This window comes from Mustela nigripes, chromosome 9 (assembly GCF_022355385.1).
Source record: "Mustela nigripes isolate SB6536 chromosome 9, MUSNIG.SB6536, whole genome shotgun sequence".
In the NCBI taxonomy this organism is placed as follows: domain Eukaryota; kingdom Metazoa; phylum Chordata; class Mammalia; order Carnivora; family Mustelidae; genus Mustela; species Mustela nigripes.
In genome coordinates this window covers 78,792,861-78,808,625 of record NC_081565.1, presented here as the reverse complement: position 1 = coordinate 78,808,625, position 15,765 = coordinate 78,792,861, and the positions used below count along the sequence as shown (strand labels likewise).

General features: G+C 36.9%; 1 protein-coding gene across 1 annotated transcript in view; it reads right to left on the bottom strand.

Annotated features, from left to right (window-relative positions):
* Positions 1-285: 285 nt before the first annotated feature.
* The window catches only part of ABHD17B (abhydrolase domain containing 17B, depalmitoylase), a 54,909-nt gene continuing 39,429 nt past the window's right edge, over positions 286-15,765 (bottom strand). The window contains exons 2-5 of the mRNA XM_059411864.1: positions 13,902-14,371; positions 8,604-8,783; positions 3,787-3,994; positions 286-1,122 (exon numbers count right to left, since the gene is read on the bottom strand). Of these exons, the coding sequence (XP_059267847.1) occupies positions 1,090-1,122; positions 3,787-3,994; positions 8,604-8,783; positions 13,902-14,368 (888 nt within the window). The 5' untranslated portion in view covers positions 14,369-14,371 and the 3' untranslated portion in view covers positions 286-1,089. The remainder of the gene's footprint in view (positions 1,123-3,786; positions 3,995-8,603; positions 8,784-13,901; positions 14,372-15,765) is intronic.

Here is a 15,765-nt window from a genome sequence, read left to right as displayed (position 1 = left end):
GGCTTATTCTCAGTATTATAAGTAAACACCTGTTTATTCATGTGACTACAGTCTTCACTGTTTTAACACAACCAAACAGCTCTTACTGAGCCTACCGAAAATGGATGAGTGTTAAAATACTTTAAATATATAAATCACTAATTTGATAAATGTGAAAGGCACAACTTACCTAGTATGCAATGAATAATTGGCTGATAAGAAGAAATCTAAGTCATTTAAAAAATAAAATCATTATTAATATTGGAGAGCAAGTATTTTTTTTTAATAATTCAAAAGGATCATTGGTATTAGTCCAGGTAAATTTTATGAAAATAGTAAGTACCACTAATGACAATTATATTGTAGATCTTGACAATGTTACTCTTCTTTGGGTTTGTTTCCTCATCTGTAAAATGAAGGAATTAAGCTATTTCATATCTAAAAAGTTTTATTTTTGGAGTTTGTCTGGCTTTCCATAGTACCTGTTCTCAGAAAGTTATTTTTGTCATATAGAATGTCTAAATGCACCAAGAACCTTCCATTTATAGGAAATTGATGGCAGTTTGCAATTTAAAAAAATTTATTTTAACGTTTCAAGCTTTCTTAAACTGAGTAATACCTAATATTTATAGAAATCACCAAGAAACACTACTGGAATACATTCTTAGGTAGGACACAGAAGTTGCAAATTGAAGTCAGTCAGAAGTCTGGAAAAGTGTATAGATTATAAACCAATTAATTGAAGTTCTTACACTGTCTTATGTACTTGAAGGTATAGTAGGAGTTATGTACACTGCCAACCATTTCCCCAGGATTAGTATTACCATCCAAGTTCTACCATGCTGGTATGCACAAAAGAGAACTATCAAAATAAGTTAACTTGAGGCTATTCTAGCCCAGGTTAAAAATCGGTATGAGTCTTTACAAAGGAATGGGGTTGAGATTTTCATTACATTAGAAACATAAGAGATAATTATCAATCAATCAGTTCCATCTCTTCATTTCTAGTGAGGAAACTGGTCCAGAGACGTGACTTGACAAGGCCACAGATCTAACTGGTGTCCGGTGAGAAGAGAACCCAGATCTCCTTGCCAATTCTTCTACATGATACTATCTTCTGGATGCCATGGCACGGGCAATGCTCTGAAAAGGTAGGAGAAATCTAAATGGAGTATCAAATCTTAAAGGTAACAACCACAGTCCATCTAGTTCAACATCACATTTAAATCTGGAATTTCTTCTGAAGCACTGGGGCAGATGTCATTCTGCTTTTCCCCAGTGAGAAGATCCTCTTTGACACCGAGGAAACAATCCCTTTCTGTCATGGACAAATAACCATTTGCTTCTGAACACTGAGCTCTAATCTGCCATTCTGCAACTTTAACCTAGTTGTACTGAGTCAAAAATAATAAATTGTACATGTCTCTCAAATATCGGAACACAGCTATCATTACATAATTCTCCAGTTGGTCTTTGGGGTTATGGTTTGTGGGACTCTTTCCGACTTGGTAAAACATTCCAGGATTTATTTTCATTTGTGAATATCCTTTTATTGCATCTTGAAATGAATATTTACAGATGTGGTTTGATTAGCCTTTTGTATGAATTATTGCCCCATGGTTAATATTTCTGCATCCTAAAATTGCAGCCAATTACAACTGGCTCACATTATTTCTAGCAAAGTAAAAATACCCAGGTTTTTCCCCTTCATCTGTAAACTCTTGATAAATGCAATTCCGTATTCCTATCAATGGCTTTCTATTGTATGTAGGATAATAATCAGGGCCCACGACACCAGGTGATTGTGCCCGTAACCAATTTGTGAGCCTCATCTTTATGCCATCTGTTCCCCTTGACTTCTGGCCAGGCTTTTTACACTTCAAATGCACTGTCCTTCCTCTAGGCTTCCACATACTGTTCCCTTCAGCTAGCAATGATTTTCCTTGGCCACCGGGTTGAGTCATCCTTCAAAATTTATATCCAGTATCACTTTGTGAAACTCTTCCTTGGCCTTCTCCACATGTTCCCCTCCATAAAGTACAATTAACCTGTTACAATAAGCTACAAATCTTCCTCAGCCCTTATCCAAACACTAATAAGGTATCTGTGTCCTCGGTTATACTATGAAGTCTATGAGAACATGGTCCATGTCTACCTTTAGCTGGCATAGAGTATTACATGATTTAGACATTCAATAAATATTTGTTGAATGAATGAATACTGAATTAGTATGATCAATATTTTAAATTTAACGAGTAATCAAAGAAAACACATAGCTAAACTCTAGGGTGCAGGTTGTACAAAAAAAGGAACTGTATAGCAGCTCCACAACAATCTTGAGAAGAAACCTCTCCAAAAGAAGAAGTGATGAGAAAATTACACAACTATGTTCTATAAAGATGAATGGTAAATGTTTTCGGTCTTTATGGTAAGGGATGGGAAGTATGGAAGAAGGCAAACAAGCACAGCTGGGTGGTATATTTGTTGTTTTACTGTTAATTTGACACATCTGAACCAAAGCATTCACAATACTTGATATACTTTGAAGAGAATCATATACTATAGTCTTAGACATAACCACAGAACAAGCAGAACAATTAAAACTACATAAGGCCTTAAAATATATCCACAGTGTGTATTATTTCAATATTCATTCATTTACAAATTAGACTACATACCGTTAATTTTATTTTTATTTTTCTTTCATTGTTTTATTCAGGCAGGATTCATTCAAGGAAAGGCAACTTAGTTTTTGTGTGTGAATTTTATTTTTTACTACATTGGTTAATATAAAAGTTATGAATTAAATGTTCTCTTATCTCCTGTATTCCAGGAGTGAATCCATGAAATTCTCAGGTAGTAATCTAAAACAACAGATCCTATTAAAAATAGCCAAGGTGAAAAACAACCAAATAGCCAGGCTGTTTGTGGTCTTGAAGAATATCTAATGGACTCTTCAGGTGTTCTTATAATGAAGAGTACTGCAATTCTATGAGATTAGTCAAAATTTAAAACAACATTGCGTACAAAATCATTCTTGAAGCTCTAAATGCCTTTTTAAATAATAAAAACGAGAATTTTAAGTAGTTGCCTCATAGTACCAAACCTATAAATCAGAACTAGTTAAGATTCATTCAGTGCTATCATGACTTCTCATTTACAAGGTAACTAGTTGGTAAATTAACAGATGGCATAAAAATTAAGACTTACATCATTTTTTAAAAGGAGAAAATGTATGATAACCAGGGAATACAGGAAGTTCAATGTATTTTACAATAAAATAACTGTTTAAACCTCAATCCCTGTACAACAGGGTTTAGGTCATCTCTAGTGAATTTGCATGTTTTCATACAGTTTATTCTATTATGAGTACTTGAACTGTTTTAGATATACAGCTTTTTATTGAAGAATATTACATTTGTATACCTGGGTAAGATTTAGTACGTTGAGATGTTTTAAAAATACCTATAAATTTGATATGCAAAAGCATTTGGCAATACTTTTACAGCATTTGATTTTATAGAATTAAAATTTCATACAGTACTCATTTTGATGTTTAAAAAAAATTCACAGAAAAAAATATAAATTACACAGCTTGACTGCATGATACTGTTATTTCCAGTTTCTAGTTCTGGTAATAAAAACCTTCATTAAGTCTGTTAACAAATCATTACCTGTACATTTATGAAGGCAACTGACATGATTTGCAAACAAAACCTTCAGGTTTTATGTTATTTACCAAAGAGTGCAGTTCAGCAAGAAAAGAAAACCCAGTATGCAAATTTACAGAATATTTTACAAATTTACCAGTTCCTGTGACACAAACTGTTTCAACCTTTCAAGGTACTGTCCATAAAGTTCCACATCATTGTGACCTGCCCCTTCAACCCACAGAGGCTCCACAGGTCTTTGGCAACGCTCAAACAGTGCGAGGCCATGTGAAAAGTCAATGACCTCATCTTCAGTCCCATGAATTATTAATACCGGAGAGGTTATCTTAGAGATTTTGTCAATGCTGTAAAAGAAAGGGGGATAAAGTCAATGAATTAGCTATGAAAAGGAACATAAAACATACTTTCTTGTGATATTCTGACAGATCATTCAAATATCAGAATGGTCCTTGAACCAACTCAGAAGAAACAGATGCTTCTTGGATTTCAAGTAAGATTTAAAAGTTACTTTACATACTCATTATCTTAAGATTGCCTAACTTCATGTACTTCTGTTTTGAGGGAATCATTCAATGGTTACTGGCAACCTACTGTACCTTTCTACAATGTGTTTTTTTTTTTTTTAAAGATTTATTTATTTTTATTTATTGGAGAGCAAGAAAGAAAGCACAAGTTGGGTGGCAGGGGAGAGGCAGAGGGAGAAACAGACTCCTTGCTAAGCAGGGAACCTGATGTGGGGCTCGATCCCCGGACCCTGGGATCATGACCTCAGCCGAAGGTACCCCAAACAATGTTTAGCACATACGTAGGTTGGAAGGAGAGGAGGAAACTAAGGACTATTCAGGTATGTGCTAACTTCATACCTCTGCATTCTTATTTTTTTCTTCCCCCTTAATCTACTAAAATGACAGCAAAATCTTTTTTTGTTTTTGTTTTGGGGTTATCAACTCACAAAAATAGGGAGAATGTAATACAACATAAAATTCTGGAGCTGGAAGGCAGATAAATGAGTGGGATAACAGACTGAAATTGTGGGAAAAAGCCAATTTTAAGGGGAAACAAGGTAAACTGAAGAAAAAATCCAATTTATACCATGGGATATCCCAGAAAGCTAGGAATTGATATGGGGATGAAGGCAGGTGATAGAGGAGTTTACAGAATTAGTTCAAAGTCTGTTTAACAATCCTTAAATTTATATGGAACCAAAAAAGACCCCAAATTGCCAAGGAAATGTTGAAAAAGAAAAACAAAGCTGGGGGCATCACATTGCCTGATGTTAAGCTGTATTACAAAGCTGTGATTACCAAGGTAGCATGGCATGGGCACAAAAACAAACACAGATCAGTGGAACAGAACAGAGCGCTCAGATATGAACTCTCCACTCTACAGTCAACTAATCTTCAACAAAGCAGGAAAAAATATCCAATGGGTAAAAAACAGTCTCTTCAATAAATGGTGCTGGGAAAACTGGACAGCTGTACACAGAAAGATGAAACTCTACCATTCTCTTACATCATACGCAAAGATAAACTCAAAATGGATTAGAGACCTCCATGTGAGGCAGGAATCCATCAAAATCCTAGCAGAACATTGGCAGTAATCTCTTTTATATTGGCCATAGCAACTTCTTTCAAGACATGTCTCTAAAGGCAAGGGAAACAAAAGCAAATATGAACTTTTGGGACTTCATCAAGATAAAAAGCTTCTGCACAACAACAGAAACAGTCAACAAAACAAAGAGGCAACCCACAGAATGGGAGAAGATATTTGCAAATGACACTACGGACAAAGGGCTGAAATCCAAGATCTATAAAGAACTTATCGAACTCAACACCTAAAAAACAAATGAGTCAAAAAACTGGCAGAAGACATGAACAGACACTTCTCCAAAAAGACATACAAATGGCTAACAGACATACGAAAGAATGTTCACCATTAGCCATCAGGGAAATTCAAATCAAAACCACATTGAGATACCACCTTACACCAGTAAGAATGGCAAAAATTGACAAGGTGAGAAACAACGAATGCTGGAGAGGCTGTGTAGAAGAGGAACCCTCTTACACTGCTGGTGGAAACTCAAGTTGTTGCAGCCACTTTGGAAAAGTGTGGAGGCTCCTCAACAATTAAAAATAAATGACCCAGCAATTGCACTACTGGGTATTTACCCCAAAGATACAGATGTACTGAAAAGAAGGGCCACATGCAACCCAAGGTTCATAGCAGCAATGTCCACAATAGCCAAATGGTGGAAAGAGCTCAGATGCCCTTCAACAGACAAACAGATAAAGAAGATGTGATCCACATATACAATGGAATTATTACTCAGCCATCAGAAAGGATGAATACGCAACTTCCGCAACAACATGGGTGGGACTGGAGGAGATTATGCTAGGTGAAGTTAAGTCAAGCAGAGAAAGTCAATCATCACATGGTTGCACATATTTGTGGAACATAAGGAATAGCATGGAGGACATTAGGAGAAGAAAGAGAAAAATGAAGGTGGGTGGGAATCGGGAGTGGGAGACAGAACCATGAGACTATGCACTCCGTGTAAACAAACTGAGGATTTTAAAAGGGAGGGGGTGGGGGGATGGGTTGGCCTGGTGATGGGTATTAAGGAGGACATGGATTGCATGGAGCTTTGGATACACAAACAACGAATCATGGAACACTTCATCAAAAACTAATGATATACTGTATGGTGACTAACATTACATTAAAAAAAACAAACAAAGTCTGTTTAATAAAGAGGTCCCTCTCGGGCGCCTGGGTGGCTCAGTGGGTTAAGCCGCTGCCTTCAGCTCAGGTCATGATCTCAGGGTCCTGGGATCGAGTCCCGCATCGGGCTCTCTGCTCAGCAGGAAGCCTGCTTCCCCCTCTCTCTCTCTCTGCCTGCCTCTCCATCTACTTGTAATTTCTCTCTGTCAAATAAATAAATAAATAAATAAAATCTTAAAAAAAAAAAAAAAAAAGAAGTCCCTCTCCTCCAGATTCTTTCCCCTTCTTTTTGTAAAAATGGTAGTGGCTCTCTACCCAAAACTGACGGTTTTGTGGACCAGGGAATTGCGAGAACAGTTTGAGGCAAGAGGTAAACGCACATATGTGTAAACATATATACTGCTGCTACAAACCCATTTTCTGTATTGGGTCTCCAGAGTGCTGGCAGCCAGGCCCTCATTCCTCCAGAGAGGACTTTTAGAAAGACTCCTTGTTGGAGACTATATACACTATATACAATCAGTTACTTGGGATCCCCAAGTAACTGATTTGATCAGATGACTGTATAGTGAAGCTTGCACTCAACAAGGCTTAACCACTGGCTTCATATTAGCTCTTTAGTTCCTTACTCTTACATATGAGGAGACAACAAGAATTATCAGACATCAGAGAACACTTCAAGTATCAGTCAGAGATCAAAACAACTTTAAAAAGGCAACTTAAGAGACATAAACTGCACAGAGACCATACAAACAAATTTTAATGCTTAAAAAAAAAAAACTTTCCAGAGAGAAAGAAGGCATTATAAAATGAGGATACAATCTTGAAAAAGGAAATCAATGAAATAATTCAAGGCTGCATTTGTTAAGGAAAAATGCTTGGTTGGCTATGTTATTTGCTATCAAATGTTCAATAGTAAAGGAATTATAACAAATAAAAAGAAATCTATGTTCTTTTTCAAACAGTTTGCAGTTAAGTACTGCTATCTTTGTGGGTGTAGCCGAAATGAGTGAGCTGCAGAGATACAGGATGGCAAAATCATTCTTACTCTTCTATTAGACAGAAGCAGTATGATACACATACCTTCCAATATACCATTATCTAAAACAACAAACTCTAAATTAAGAACAAAAAAACCTCCCACAGCCTGCTTATATGCTCCCACCATTAGTTTCCCTAAGAAAGTGGTCACTGGGGCGCCTGGGTGGCTCAGTGGGTTAAGCCGCTGCCTTCGGCTCGGGTCGTGATCTCAGGGTCCTGGGATCGAGCCCGCATCGGGCTCTCTGCTCAGCGGGGAGCCTGCTTCCCTCTCTCTCTCTTTCTGCCTGCCTCTCTGCCTACTTGTGATCTCTCTCTGTCAAATAAAAAAAAAAAAAAAAGAAAGAAAGAAAGAAAGAAAGTGGTCACTGCCTGGCTAATGATGAAAAAATTTGCTTTTGAAATGACCCTTGTTTTTATAAAAAAAAGCAAGTAATGACTCTGGCCTTTGGCCCATCTATCAGCCACAAAAAAATCTCTGTATAGCTGCCAATTGGGGAAAAGAAATAAGACCGAAATTGCCAGATTCTCCCTTTTGCCTTCTCTGAGGAAAATGGGTCACCAGGTGTTTCTAGTTATCAAGAGGAGCTAGAGGAACTTCCATCTTGTCTTCAGGAGAAGTAGTCTTCCTTTCAAATTTGAATAAAACTGTGTTTGCAGACTTTGTGGTGGCAACACTTAAGTTAATTTAAGACAGAACTTTTTTGCAATTCACTTCTTTTATAAATCAGCTATCATTAATTAGATGCTATTCACTAATTTTTATGCACATGTCTCATTTTCCCTTTACTCTTCCTCTACACCAGTATTATGTCTCACTGAATGGTACCATTATTCATTAACAGCTCAAGTCAGAACCCTGGGAATTATGTTCAAGTTCTTTTGTTTAGCATCCTCTATTCACTCTTGACACTCAGTTCTGTCAATTTCATTTCTCAAATTAAGTAAATGCCACTCTCTGGGGCATAAGGCCCTCAGCTCTTTTCATCAGGATTACTATTGCTCCAATATTTCAGCCTCCTAACTGGGCTCCCGCCACCACCCTTTTCAAAAATTAATTTTTCACTAATTCTATAATATATGTGAAAGAGAAGTTCATGCCTGAATGAACTGCATTATGAATACCTTAGGTGATGGAAATAAATGCCCTTAAAAGTTTCTTTGAATTAAACGAATTTGAATATTGATACTTACTTTGGGAACGCATCAAAACAGTAGGTCTTCTTGGTATCAGGAAAAGCAACTCGCATTCCCGAAGTCAAAGGAGAATGAAGAATAACAGCAGCACTCTCATAACGAGCAGCAAGATCCACAGATGGTACTGTCCCTATACTTTGACCATATATAATCACATTTTCAGGGCGAATGCCATATCTATAAAGTTCAGAAATTAAAAAAAAAAAAAAAGGTGGAGAGTTGGACTGGTATGAAATATTCAATCGTTTTCTAAGGACTTAAACTTCTAATAGAATGATTTAGAATGAGACAATGCCAACTTTGTATTTAAAATATGTTTCTTAGCCATCTAATCATATTTAATGCTACAATAAAATCTATATTCTTAGCCTCTTTCATCTTTTTCATCTTTTGGAAAATTAATTGCTGAGGTCTTTTAAAATTTCAAACTTAAATGAATTCATTGAATAACTCATGCTATTCAAAGTGGCATAATCGCTAATATTTTACTTATTTAAAAGATTTTATTTATTTATTTATGTGTGTGTGTGTGTGTGTGTGTGTGAGAGAGAGAGAGAGAGAGAGAGCGAGAGAGCACGAGACTGAGAGACACAAAGCTAGAAAGGGAACACAAGCAGGGGGAGTGGGAGAGGGAGAAGTAGGCTTTCCACTGAGCAGGGAACCCAATGCTGGGGCTCGATCCCAGGACCCCAGGATCATGACCTGAGCCGAACGTAGCCGAACGTAGCTGGGTAAGCCACCCAGGCACCTCACATCACTAATATTTTAGTAGATTGATGTTTAATAGACTGTTTATTTCCCATTCTATATAACAAAAGTTCTTTGTCTACACCTCAAAAGTGGCTCATTTTATTTTTAAAAGATATTTTTATTTATTTCTTTGACAGAGAGATACAGTGAGAGAGGGACCACAAGAAGGAGTGGAAGAGGGGGAAGCCTGCCCTGAGTAGGGAGCCTAATGCAGGGCTTCCTCCGAGGACTCTGGGATCATACCCTGAGCCTAAGGCAGACGCTTAAAGACTGAGACACCCAGGTGCCCCTCATTTCACTTTTTGAACTTGGTTACAGTGATGAAAAGGGCTACATATGGTTACTATATGGAATAAAATATATATACATTTTAGCTGAAAATAAATTACTATTTTTCTTGAAAGTTGCCTTTACTATGGACTAATGATTGGAAAGATAAAGATATCAAAGAGAATTTCAAATATTTTATGATTCAGTTAATTATGAACAAACTTCATGCTAAAATCTCAAGTATTGCCTTATCTCCTTTAAAAATGCTGCAGGGGCGCCTGGGTGTCTCAATGGGTTAAAGTGTCTGCCTTCGGCTCAGGTCATGATTCCAGGGTCCTGGGATCGAACCCCACATCGGGCTCTCTGCTCAACAGGGAGCCTGCTTCCTCCTCTGTCTGTCTGCTGCTCTGCCTACTTGTGATCTTTGTCTGTCAAATAAATAAACAAATAAAATCTTAAAAAAAAAAGCTGCAGATTTAAATATGTCAACTCTTGCCTCAAATATATCAGATATAATCTATGTTCCAAGCACTGTTACTTGTTTGTGGTATATTTGTCCCAAATGTAAACTACTGTAAGCAGAAATGAAGTGCTACAGGAGCTAATGAATGTGGGGTTAGAAGTCAGAGTAAGATCAAATATGCTTTTCCATTTTAAAAGCCTGAAAGCAGTCACTTATGGATGCTAAGGGCCATTTGCGCAACAGCATCTGGTTTTTGGAAAAGGTAATGTAACTTTCCAAGTATCTAAATATGAAGAAACAGGGCGCCTGGGTGGCTCAGTTGGTTAAGCAACTGCCTTTGGCTTAGGTCATGATCCCAGTGTTCCAGAATCGAGCCCCAAATCGGGCTCCCTGCTCAGTGGGAAGCCTGCTTTCCCTCTCCCACTCCCCCTGCTCATGTTCCTGTTCTCATTGTCACTCTCTTGCCGTCAAATAAATAAAATCTTATAAAAAAAAAGAGAGAGAGAGAGAGAGAGAGAGAGAGAAAAGTCTTTTTCTTTACAAAACCTGACTGTAATTCTTCACTGGAGTTAAGTTTCAAAAATGAACATTTAGAGGTGCCTGCGTGGCTCAGTCATTAAGCATCTGCTTTCAGCTCAGGTCATGATCCCAGAGTCCTGGGATAAAGCTCTGCATCGGGCTCCATGCTCAGTGGGAAGCCTGCTTCTCCCTCTCCCACTCCCCCTGCTTGTATTCACTCTCTTGCTGTGTCTCTGTCAAATAAAAATATAAAATCTTAAAATAAGAAGAAGAAGAAGAAGAAGATGATGAACACTTCCATCATCAGCATTAACTCTTGAGGCTGTGTGGTTGCTCTTAGCTGAATAGCAGAACTGCTGGATGGTAACTATGGGTTTTAGGCTAATGTTAGCAATGGCAAGGCTCCAGAGTAGAAGGAGATGCCAATTTAGCATCAGAGAACTCAAAGCAATAACAGAGTTTCAGAAAAGTACAACTTGGACTTCAAAGACTATCTAATCTAGTTCAGCTGCTTACGAAGTAGATGTTCAGAGTCAGAATAAGTCAGTGGCAGACCTATAATTAGAACTCAGGTACCCTGACTCCTAGGCCAGTGACTTTTCAGTAACACACAGATAATGAGCTCAAAGACTGTTGTACTACTTAGAAATTCATCTATTCAGCCCTGGTTTCTCATTCATTAAGTATGTGTGGTCAACTTTGTTTAAAGAGATGAATTAAATCAAGACTGGAAATTATTTTATAAAGTTTCCTTCAAATTAATCAGACGAGATGAAAAATAGGAAAAAGTTAACCACCTACAAGGTTTTATTTTTTATAACATATACCTAGAACACTGAATTGAATATTAGTATGTTCTGGTTGAATAAAGTTATCTTTTCATGTTGTTGAGAAGCACTAATAATGAAGGCTATCTGCTAGAACTTAGCATCCCTAAAAGCTGTTCTAATCCACTGAAGTTATACTTTAAAATGAGCTGTAGCTCAATAAATCTGCCATTAAAAATATGTATTATCATATTTTCCTGACAGGTACTATAACTAGATTCAGTTGGCGGAGTCTGGATAAAGTGGGAACTCATTTATTTTTGTTTGTACAACTGAGGGGACTGACATCATTATACCTGAAACAGATTTTTACTCTGGTCATTTAAGGAAGTTTTTTTTTTTTTTAAAGTACTTCTCTTTTGTTAGATTAGCAACCCCATTTTTTTTTTTTTTAAAGATTTTATTTATTTGACAGAGAGAGCGAGCAAGCGAGAACAAGTAGGGGGAGGAGCAGGTAGAGAGAGAGAGAGAGAGAGTCCCAAGGCAGGACTCCATCCCAGGACTCTGAGATCATGACCTGAGCTGGAGGCAGCTGCTTAACCAACTGAGCCACCCAGGAGCCCAAGGTAGTTTTGAAGTTTATAAATTTTTACCATTTCCTGTCCCCCACAACTCATTACCAACTTTTTGTACCCCTCACCATCTTTTCTAACTCATTAGGATGATTTTATATAATTTCAAATGATTTAAGAAACCTCTTTATATGAAACGTTGTTATGAGAACATAGTTTTAGTTTTATTATGTATCTTATAGGATTAAATGCTTCAAAAAGTATTTTCTTCTTTTTTTTTTTTAAAGATTTTATTTATTTATCTGACAGAGAAAAATCACAAGTAGGCAGAGAGGCAGGCAGAGAGAGAAAGGAGGAAGCAGGCTCCCCACTGAGCAGAGAGCCCGATGAGGGACTCGATCCCAGGACCCTGAGATCATGACCTGAGCCGAAGGCAGCAGCCCAACCCACTGAGCCATCCAGGCGCCCTCAAAAAGTATTTTCTAAAAAAAGGTTATGCCTACTAACAAAACTGTGGAGGTTCTAACTAAAACCATTAATATTTAAACATTAAATTATGAATGATAAGTTTTCTTTGAGTCTTAGTGTTAGTCTAAAATACTTTGGAAATCAGGTAGCTTATCAGTGGATAATATGAGGAATAACTTGAACTAAGATATCTTTATTGTACATGAACCATCTGATGGAAAAAACTCGGAAATCTACAAAACAGCAGTATTTTTCAATACTGATGACTAGGAAAGATTAAAGTAATTTCTAGTTCTCAAAAATGTATTGTTATAACTAAAGAACAACTGAAATGATAAGAGAATTTGCTTCAATGATTTATTACAGGGCGCCTGGGTGGCTCAGTTAGTTTAGTCCCATGTCCCACATCAAGCTCCTTGCTCACCAGGGAGCCTGCTTCTCTGTTTCTCAGCAGAGGAGCCCCTCTGCCTGCTGCTCCCCCCAGCTTGTGCTCACTCTCTGTCTCTCTCTCTCTCAAATGAATAAAATCTTAAAAAGAAAAAGATTTATCATAAATTACCTTTTCTTTACATGAGATCATATTTCCAAATTTTATTAGTCCAGAATGCAAAGTAAAAAAAATCTTGCTTTTACAGAATGAATACTTTAAAATTAGTTCCAATAAAATACCCGTAAGTCATACTTCTAAGAGATTACTACATAAATAATGCAAACCCTGGTTTATGATTTTAACAAAAACAATCCAGCCTCTTAATGATAGATTAAATAAATCATTAGCTAAGTCAGTTATTTCTCTACCCTTGAACTGTTGCATTGCAACTTTGAATAAACATTTTTATACCACACTCTACACGTTTCTAAAACCAAGTATTTGTCATAGGCTTAAATTTTAAAGAAAATCACACACATGCACTAACAGACACAAATGAGATCTGTATTAAAAACTATGTAATTATGGGGTGCCTTTGTGGCTCCGTCAGTTAAGCATCTGCCTTCAGCTCAGGTCATGATCTCAGGGTCCTAGAATCGAGCCTCACATCCAGCTCCCTGCTCATAGGAGGCTTGCTTGTCACTCTCTTCCCTGGCTTGTCCTCTCTCAAATAAATAAAATCTTAAAAAAAAAAAAAAATCACTTAAAAAAAAACTATGCTGTTTTTTAAAAATTTAAAATTATAATCTAAGAGCTTAATTCTTTTCTTTCTTTTTAAAAAGATTTTAAAATTTATTTATTTGACAGAGAAAGACACAGTGAGAGGGAACATAAGCAGGGGGAGTGGGAGAGGACGAGGCAGGCTTCCCACTGAGCCTTAACGACAGAGCTACCCAGGCCCTCCTAAGAGCTTAATTCTTAATAGGTATATATTGGTTAATATAATCTCTATTTAGTTCTTCAAAACATGTGTTATAAAAACCACTTTTTTAACATAAGACAATTTTAGTTAACCATCATAATAAATGTGCAAAATAATTTCCAATCATGATTTACCTTGTCCTAAGAGCAAGCCAAGCAGCTTCGATATCTGCATAGAGGTTCTTCTCTGTTGGTTTCCCAGAACTTGCGCCGTATCCAGAATAATCATATGAGAATATATTACAATTAATCCGTGATCCCAGTCCTATGTAAAAGCTGCTCATCTGCCCGAGATCAACAGCATTTCCATGTGAGAAGAGTAAAGTATATTTGGCGTTGGGTGAACAACGCACAAACATGCAGGCAATTCTGTTGCCTTTACTGGTTCTAGTCATGAAACATTCAATAGCATCTTTTTCTCTAGAAGAGTATTGCCAGTCTGCTCGTTCTGATAGATGTAAAGTCCAGCGGCTTCCACTTTCATCACACATCAACGTGTAAGTAGGATCAGGTGGCAAAAACGCTAATTTTGAAGCAATTTTCCCAGGGCAAGGTGGACAGCAGAAGAGGCAACATAGCTCACTAAATGAAAGATTATTCATCTTCTGAAAAAGAAGAGATAGCAAATGTTTTAATTATTGAATATGGATTCTGCATTTTCATACAACAGAAGGTTAAAATAAAGGCACTGGTAAATTCTACCACTGTTCAGTGTCTACTGCTATTATTTCAAGTATCCTTTGCCTAAACAGATTTTTAGAATTATTCTAGAAATAACTGAAATCCTCTGGTGAGGCAAATATTCCTGATCAGGAGATACTCAACCATTATAGGATGTCTCGAATAGTAGTGATTATATATTATGATATTTAACCAAAATATGAAAACTAATATGAAGAGTAGAGGTAATATTTGTTATTGCTCTACACATAACAGCATAGGAGCTATGAAGTATTTTTAGAGTAATGTGTAATTTTAAGTCAGTTAAAGTTCTCAGAATCTCAAGGAAAGGTAGGTATTTAACATGATACAGTAAATATATAATGAAACTATATACATTGTTCATTTTCATAAATGAAATGCTTGCTATTTGGCAGGTATTCTATGCGTTATTACCACATTTAATCCTCAAAACCACCATGGTTGGTTTGAGAAAAGAAGCTTGCACAGTGTGAGGCAGCAGTGGAGCCAGGATTTGACAACAGGCTCAACACTGTTCCACATCCCTGGGCTATACTGCCTCAAAGGTTCAGAAAACTATTTGTCTCAGATGCCTATCATTTCTTTTAGCCATACTTCCAGTGGCTCAAATAACCTATAAAACATTAAAACATATGTCTATATGTAATCATTGCCCAAATTAAAAAGGATACAATATAAAGGCTCCAAAAAAAAAAAAGGATAAAATCTTCTAATATTTCCCATATGGTTAGATGGGAAGGAGTGGTATAAGGTTTGAAGTCAGAGACAGTTGGAGTGGAGTTCCAACTCTACCACTTGCACAATTGTTTACCCTTTCAAACCTCACTGTCTTCCTAAGTAGATGAGGTCAATGCTTGGTTGTGAAGATCAAGTATCATGATGTGGTTAGGACATATACTACAGTAGTGGGGATACAGATGGCACACTTAAGGATGGTCCACTCTCTGTCTTTTGCATTAATATTTTTCAAGTACTTAGCTGATATTAAATCACCAACAAAAATAGGGTAATACCCGTTTGCCCTACTAGCCATTTCTTTTTATTTTGTCCTTTCTCAAATTTACTATCTCTTTTTAGTAGTAGGCGATGATTGCTTAATTCCAGGAAGAAGGCATTCAAAACAAACACCTTCTAGAGACTTGGTGGCACCTAATCTTCTACAAAAAAATCTAAACAGGAGGATGGGAAAAAAAATGCACATCACACCATCTGGAAAGTAAAAAATGTCCTTTTCACCCACCACAGAATCAAACTCTCGTGCATATGTTCAGCAGACATGTACTGATTTCCCTGTGTA